We start from the raw sequence: 8,616 nt of genomic DNA, 5'->3' as shown, positions 1-8,616 counted from the left end.
AACCACCTGTAAATTCCCTTTTTGACCCTCGTGGTGTGCCGTATATTCGCCTCCCACCAGCGTTTTTCCGTACAAACACACGTGGATTCCCACTGACTCCAGGCAGAAACAACAATAACATGGCCAGCCACGGGCTCGATTACGATGGTTGCAATTTCTTCAGACAGCGGCTAGTTTTATCCACACTCAGTGGAAAGCGTGTTAGAATAAAAAACATAAGGTCCAAAGACGACAACCCGGGGCTCCGCGGTGAGTTTCAGCTCCACTTTGCATGTGGCGTCGCAGTTAGCTCGGTGGCTAACATGCTAGCTGTTACGCAGTTGGGAGTGTGTTTTATAACTGGAAGTCATAGGAGGGGAAACGATAGTACAGTACTGCAAATGTGAAGTTAATGTAATTGTATAAAGTTATGTCGCTGTTATGCCTTTCAAGAGTTTGAACTAGTATTTGCAAAGCAGAGTTCTGCCTTAACGTTATCATATTATTTGAGGGACTTATCTTGCTTAATGTGAGTGAGAATCTTAAAAAGTTCCCACAGTAGATGCAAGAATACTTAAATCAACTTGTTTGACTCTAAATGTTTTGTTACTGTATGTAAAATAAGAAAAGAGGGCAACATTTTGTCCCATCAAGGTCTTTACTTTATTAAAACATGGCGTTCAGCCACAGAAAGCCTGGTTAAAGATATACTGTATGAGTATCATTGTTGCTTTTCTTCTACAGATTTCGAGGCCAGCTTTATCAGACTGCTAGACAAAGTGACCAATGGCTCCAGAATAGAAATTAACCAGACAGGTGAGTGTTATCATTATGATGTGACTGAAGTGTTTACCTTTCTAATAATGTATGTGGTTTATCTGATTACTGTTTACTGCCAGATGATTGTGGAGATGTCATCATTGAATAAACACCTAAGCTATGCATAAAAGGCATCCTTGTATAAATTATTCAATGTTTTCTGTATTTTTGTTCTCATAATTAATTTTACAGTTTAGTTATTTCTGCGTGCATTTGGTGTTAAATTGAACTGTTGTTATGTTCAGAGGCTTATTTAACAAAAGACTGCAAAGTAGCACCTTCTACATACAGACTCACTAACAACAATTTGTCTTTCCTCACAAGGTACTGTGTTATTCTACCAGCCTGGCTTGTTGTACGGGGGCTCTGTAGAACATGAATGTAACACTCAGCGCTCGATCGGCTACTATCTGGAGGCTCTGCTCATGCTGGCTCCATTCATGAAGACCTCTCTGAAGGCCACGCTTAAAGGGGTCACCAATGACCACATTGACCCGACGGTGAGGACCCTCATGCATGCATCAGCTCATTACTAAAACGACTAACCTCAACCTATTTGTAAATTGAATTTATGGGAAGTCCACACCTGCCAAATCCACATGGGCGTGCCCTCTATTGTACATGTAATTATATGTCAGATCAATTATGTATTTTTTTACAGACTGCATATTTTATGTCTGAGGTGGAGAGTTTGTAAAGAACACATAATAGTTAAGGAACATATTCAGGTTTTTAATCAATTTGTACATTGACTTGATTATTCAAATGTGAACAGATTGTGGTTCACATACTTTTGTAACTGATGTCTGTTTTCCACCACATTTTTAAACCATGGTCTCTGAGTTTGTTTGCACGTTTGAAGTGTTGTTATAGCAGTCCAGTCTCAGCCAATGCATCATCCTTTTTCTGCACTGAGCTGCATTGTTTTGACATGTATATTGTCAACAAACCAGCACTGAGAAGAAGCATTGCAGACGCTAGAGAAAAGTGTTGTCATGGAAACAATTTGTTGCAGTTTTGGGAAATGGTAGATATCTTAACCCGGTGATGACGCAGAAGCATATTTTAAAATCTCAACAGACAAGAATACTTACAGAAAGATCAGCATTCTTGTTCTTATCGTTAGCAACATGGCTACCTCAAGCAGATTTGCAACTGTTTCAGAATCAGAATCAAGTTTATTGGCAGGTACGTTTACACATACTAGGAATTTGCTTTGGTGTCTGGTATACGCACCAGTTCATTTACAACAGCAAGAAAGCCGTATATAATCTAGAAATCCAGATAACAGAGCCAGAGCATGGTTTCTTACCTTGTGATCAAGCTTTGTAGAAACATTTATTTGTATCAATGTTTTATTTGCCTCCTTAACAACAGTGCAGGTTTTCTGGTGCCAGGAGTTTCCACTTTACTTCGCGGTCTTCTCCAACTTAATGGTTGTAAACCCTCTGTCTCCTGCAGGTGGATGTGCTGAAGTCCACAGCCCTCCCTCTGATGAAGCAGTTTGGCATTGATGGAGAGGGCTTTGATCTCAAGGTGAGCACACAATAGTGATCTGCTGATAAGCATGCTGTCACATTTGATTTGGGGGGGGTTTATGTTCAAATATACTACTGCTACTTGAACACAGGTCAGTCTATCCTTCGCTCTCTCACTCTCCCTCTATTGATGCTCCCTCAGGTGGTGAAGAGGGGTATGGCGCCTGGCGGGGGAGGAGAGGTCGTTTTCATATGTCCAACCCGCAGGACGATGAGGCCGGTGCAGCTGACCGACCCGGGGAAGATCAAGAGGATCAGGGGAGTGGCGTATCCTTGTCGAGCTCACAGTCATGGCCCTTTTTCATCTGTTAACAATATACATATGATACAAGTTGACATTCAAAAGCCATTACAGCTTAATGTGAAAGCTCCAGATGTGTACACGCATAAATCCATTATATCCTCACATTGGAGAAGCACGAACAAGTTAATTTTCTGCATATTTGCATGAAAAATAAACAATGAGTCAATTTGTAAATGGTTGTTGAATAAGTCTCTTGATTTATTTACTAATCACTCCATCTGTTCACAAATGCCAGTGAGCTTTACTTTGTTTTTTCTCAAGTTCGTGCTCCTTTCAGTTTAAGCTTGCCCTTTTTCAATTGAATAAAATGTGTGTTCTGATGATCTGAAAGGTCCTTGACAGTCTAAACCCAGATATTCAGTGAGAGTTTCTCCTCAGATGGCCAACAGGATAGTGGACACAGCCAGGGGCGTCCTAAACAAGTTCATTCCTGACATCTACATCTACACCGACCACATGAAGGGAGCCAACTCTGGAAAGTGAGTATCTCAGCCTAAATGGAATTACAGGGAAATAAAATGTTTGTTAAACACTCACTGTTTTATCACCTGTACTTACAGCTTTAGTCAAAGAAACGCATAGTAATTCATTTTGGTGAATTGCAGATCTCCAGGTTTTGGTCTGACCCTGGTGGCAGAGACGATGAACGGCTCCTTCCTCAGCGCTGAGATGTCGTCCACGCCGCAGGGGCAGGGAGACCCCATGCTTCCAGAGGACCTCGGCAAGAACTGTGCCCAGATGCTTTTGGAGGAGGTGTATCGGGTGAGTTCCTCAAAAACCCTAAAAAGATGTATTATATTCCGGCCTCACTCCACACACTTGTGTCAGTAAGGTTCTTTTTGGGGGTTATTAGTTACAGAAAATATAGAGATTTAAGTTGTCTGAGCCTAGAATGTGATTTATTTTGTGTCTCGGCATGAATTTTGAATCATCCCTCTTTGGCAATTTACAGGCTGCTCTGAACAGGGTATCAAATATTTATTTAATTGTGAACAGGTGTAGAAACTCAAGCAGACGTTCACAGGAATGTGTCCAATGTTTTCAGGCCTTGTCTAACCGGGACCTTGGCCCATAATGGCAGCACTTTGATCCAATGCGTGAAGGCTGGATATTGGTTTGCTACATTATTGCGCTCAGTGTTTTTCAGTTGCTCTGATAGTTCATGCTACTGAGAGCTCTTTTGTCGCCTAACTGATTTTCAAAGCAGCTGCCCTTCAAAATACCAAGCCTGTGCTGTTTATTTGAATAGTTCCAGCAGACCGTGATGTTTACCTGCTGTACTCAAGTCTGATAATGGTTGACAGATCACATCCAACTCAAATTCAATGGCTATATTCTTTCTAACTTTGGATGCTGAGTAGTCACTTTTATGTTGAAAATACATTTGCAAAAAGTTATCCGTCACTTCCTGTAATGTTTTTTCACTATGAAGTGTATATACTTTATTATAATACTTTGCTTATGTTTAACTCACTCAAAGTTTATTTTATTTTTTTGCATCTTTTTTATCACTGGAAGATGCTATTAAGTCGGAATGTTCCTGCACACAGCAGCTGGAAAATCTATTGTTACCCTGTCTCGAGAGATTTTGAAATTCTTGGGGAATACCTGAAATACAAGGTCAGGACACACTATTAGTTATTAGAGTCCGAGCATGCGCTACCAACACTATCTTCTCTTGTTTACCCGCATTCTCCAGTAATGACCCCAGTCGGGCATTCTGAGAAACTGCTTGTGGGAAGAACCACAATGAAGAAGGAAAGTATAATATAACAAAAGCGTATTTTCATTTAAATCAAATCAGAATATTTCTAAATTCCATTCCTATGGATGTAATGGCCTGTTTAAACGTCATGCATGTAAGTCAGTGTGTTGGTAGAACTTAACAGTGCCTTAAAAGAAGTATGTTCCCCTGACTGGTCGAGTCTCATTGATTTTTTTCCTATGACACTTTTGTCTAAGACATATATATATATATACTACATACTTATTACTTTTTTTGATTGTTTTTACTTATCCATCAGAGGCTGGCTCGCATTTGGCGACAACCCATATGTTGCATTTTCCATATGAAATTAAAAGCTACATGACCTTGTTGAAGAAAATGCCATGATGAATTAAATAAATACCTGGATTTAAAACCGTTATTATCTATGATGAAGAGAAAACCGCTATCTTACTCGAGCCACAAATATGTTTGTGCAGAGGTCAAAGGTCAGGGTTTAACCTGGTTATGTGACGTGTCAAATGAATAATGTGTGATCCTATCGTCATTAATTTCTCGATGAATAAGGATTTCTTGATCAGTAATTTGTTAATATGCTTGAGGCCTCAGAAAAATAACCCATAAGTCACATTTATTATATCCATATATTTCTATGCTGTAGTGTGACGTGTAGTAATGGCTGTATACATAAACTAACTTGGCATAAAGACTGTCACATAGTCAGGAAAAAGAGCCCACTTTCATCAGAGTATGTAGAATTAGATCAAGTGTTTGTGACTTCACTTTGCCTCCACAAGGCTCTGCTTCTCTCAGAGGAGCCATGTGAGTCCAGTTAGCTGGTCAGGGTAGGGCTGATTAAGGAATATTGTTGGATGCATCCTCTTGAATCCAAGCCACAGAGTTTGTCTTTAGCAGCCTCAGAGGGTGGTGGACGAAAGAAACTCTTAAGAAAAACTAGTTTAAAACGCTTCTTTCCTTTTTTGATAAACAGAAGCTGGACAGCATTTGATTAACTGGTTCTAATACCTAACTGTAGCGAGGCGTCAGAGCATTTTCTACAGCGGAGAATAGAAATGATAACACCAGAGTAAAATGGATGTCAGACATTAGTGCTGGAATAGTTAATTTTTGAAAACTGAGAAAGAAATAAGCTGGATTCACATTAAAGGGCATGGAAGCTCTCTATCATGTGCGTCTGTTTGTCTAATGGTTAATCAGTACAGTTTCTTGTAGTAACCCAAAGCCACACGATGGACATTTTGTTTTTGGAAGCAACATCAACACTGGACAGGAGCTGATGTAAGTGTTTCCAATAACATATTTCAGGTTGTTTTTTTTCTACTTAATTAAGAATGGTGCTGAATTTGGTTTTTATTTCACCCTTTTGACACATTTTTACAAGTTTAGGTCAAGTAATATCTTGGAATTTGGCTATTGATTTGCCATTTTATTGACTAGCTTAAGTTTGTCTGCGACCACTTTTTTTTGTTTGCTTGTTTGAAAGGGGGATACCATTTCAGTGGAAGGATTTAAGGGACTTTTCCATCAGATCTTGTCTGTTGGTGGCCTCTTGGGAGAGTCTGTAGAGGCAGGGCCTGAAACTAGCTACAAATGATAGTAATGTGTTGCACTTCTTCTTTTGAACTGATAGGAGGCAACCCACAAAGGTAAGGTCCTACGGGCACAACATATCTTTAAATACTCAATTATAGGTGCTCTCAGTGGTTGGATAAAGCTGTAAAATAGCAAATCAACCTTAAACCTTGAGATCCTTTATTGCGCCTAATGATCATCTTTGAGTTTTTACTGGAGGCAAATTAATTGTGATTGGTAGAATTTCTTGAAAATACTAATATGAAAATTCTCTCTTGTATCCAGACAGTATGAAGTATTTGCTTATTTGATTAAAAGTAACAGCTATTTCGTGTTTAATACGCATTAATAAATGTGCATTATACAGTTAAATTCATAACAAAATGCTAGTCTGAAGGCTTGTCAATGGAGTATAATGGTGAACTGCAATGGAAGTGTTGCATATTGGAAGTCATGAAGTATTTGTTTGAATTTGTTTTCACAGAATACCTAGTTCCATCAATCACTCATAGGAGGAATGCAGTTGGCAACATTTCTGCCGCATTGGCAAAAAAAACAATGTCTCCATAGTTTTGCCGTGGCTTCAGTTATATGATTATGTAATTTAATAATATTCCTGCTGTCACGATGCAATAATACTGCGTGACTTGGGATCATGCTCACATGCATAGAATAGATGTGCTATTGAGGAAACTCATTTTTCACTTTACTGACAGATCCACAGAATAGATGGCCATTTTAATGTTGGTTTCTTTTCTTTTTTTAAATGTAAATTGGGGTGTTTCCAGAGTTGCATAGGCCCTTCATACAGGCTGGTGGAAAGCACGTAGCTGTTGTCACGATGGCATGTGATCACTTGGATACAGAGAGTGGATCGTCTGTCCTCTAAATATGTCATATGTCGAAGAAAAGGGGGGAGGGCAGGAAAACCCAGAGTCATTTAGTGAAAAACAAGACAAACATGTTGTGTTCTCTGATTCATAATGTATTTTCTTGTAAGTTTAAAGTAACTATATGCGTTTCCAGAGCTGACAAAAACATACAACCACTATTGGATGCTCACTATGTTTTGCAAATATTGTTGGGTAATGAACCTGAGATAATCAATATCCTGTCGAGGGGTTACCGAGTTCTTTCCAACATCTCCACCTCCATGACGTGTTTCGAAGTTGTTTTTGTTGCTGAACGCATCGCCCCTCCTCTTTCTCTGTATTAGGGTGGCTGTGTGGACTCCTCCAATCAAAGCCTGGCGCTGCTCCTGATGACCCTTGGCCAACAGGACGTGTCGAAGGTTCTGCTCGGACCCCTCTCCCCACACACGTAAGCCACCGTCACTCAATGACAGACACACATAGCTTCCTGCCATAGCTTGTTTATAAGTCACCACAAAGAAGCACTTTGGTATTCTTCTACTTATCCCATCTTTTGCAAGTGCAGATATTCCAAAGTTCTCGTCCAACTGTCGAGCATAATAAAAACAATCATCCGTGTGTTAAACATTAGCCTTGTGGTTTGTGTTTTTCACTTGCAAAATAATAGAATTAAAACATTTTAAACTAGTTTTTAACTAAATTGAAGGCCCATGCAACCAAAAGTGTTTTTCTTGCTTCAAACGCACACGGGGGGGCCTGCAGTTTACAGTAAACAAGTTCAAGTGAACTGTTTTTTATGTATTTTGTTACATTGAAAAAAAGTTTATTTATTTTTATTTCAACTAGCAGAAAATCCCCAAGTGAAATTCAGCTGACGATGAATCACAGGTTAAATGTCCTCACATTTCTCACATGCTTTTGAAGGAATGCATTATCATGGGACCTGTCCAGCTGTGCTTTAACATGGTCCGTGTGTTTATAGAGTGTGCCTTGTGTATGTGTGATAAACTGATATATTAACAGTTTAGGTTTCATATTAACTTGAATATTTTCTGGTAGGCAAACCGCTTTAAATCTTTAATAATATATTAGAATGAATATAAGGATAATAATGTCATGTTGATTTCAGACAACATCATCGTGAATGAGGAATGAACTATGAACTGTCCATTTTCAGTTATCATGGTACCGGTGCTGTGTCCCTCTTAAGTACAGTACTATGATAACTGAAGATTGGCAGTGCCATCACAATGCATTCCTCTTCTTACTCAGGTAATGCTCATTTCTTGTTTTCTGAAGACCAATGGAATCCAGCTTAAACATTTGCATATTTGTATTCTGTTAATCGGCTTTGTCTTTATACATATTGAACACCCTAGCTTTGAGAAATGCATAAAAATTGCTACTAATAACCTATGACCTTAGTCTACATTGAGTACTCCTGGGACACTGTGTTCTTAAACTCCCAGGGTGTATGATTTATTGATAGCTGGACAATATTTCATTTCAAGGAGCAACGCCTCCCTTACAAATTAAACTTATTTCCTCTCTCTCCCTCACTGTCTCTCCAGGATCGAGTTCCTCAGACACATTAGAGATTTCTTCCAGATCATGTTCAAGATCCAGGTTCAGAAGCCTTCAGAAGACGAAAGGAAAGGGGGGGACAAGGTCCTGATGACCTGTGTAGGAGTCGGTTACAGCAACATTAACAAAACCCTAAAATAAAATCTGTTTTTTTTTTTATATATATAAATGAAATGGTGTTGTTTTTGCTCACTCACATCA

The 8,616-nt window shown here is 39.2% G+C and overlaps 1 protein-coding gene across 1 annotated transcript; it reads left to right on the top strand.

The window, feature by feature from the left end:
* Positions 1-59: 59 nt before the first annotated feature.
* Positions 60-8,576, top strand: rcl1 (RNA terminal phosphate cyclase-like 1). Its single transcript, XM_034122943.1, has 9 exons — positions 60-249; positions 724-795; positions 1,123-1,298; positions 2,260-2,334; positions 2,479-2,603; positions 2,994-3,119; positions 3,246-3,402; positions 7,176-7,279; positions 8,403-8,576. Exons 1-9 carry the CDS (start codon positions 120-122, stop codon positions 8,554-8,556), a joined length of 1,119 nt encoding a protein of 372 aa, XP_033978834.1. The 5' UTR covers positions 60-119; the 3' UTR covers positions 8,557-8,576.
* The last annotated feature ends 40 nt before the right edge of the window (positions 8,577-8,616 follow it).

The sequence above is a fragment of the Trematomus bernacchii genome, unplaced genomic scaffold, assembly GCF_902827165.1.
Source record: "Trematomus bernacchii unplaced genomic scaffold, fTreBer1.1, whole genome shotgun sequence".
NCBI lineage: Eukaryota > Metazoa > Chordata > Actinopteri > Perciformes > Nototheniidae > Trematomus > Trematomus bernacchii.
The sequence above is the reverse complement of the archived record's forward strand: the minus strand, read 5'-3'. Positions and strand labels throughout refer to the sequence as shown.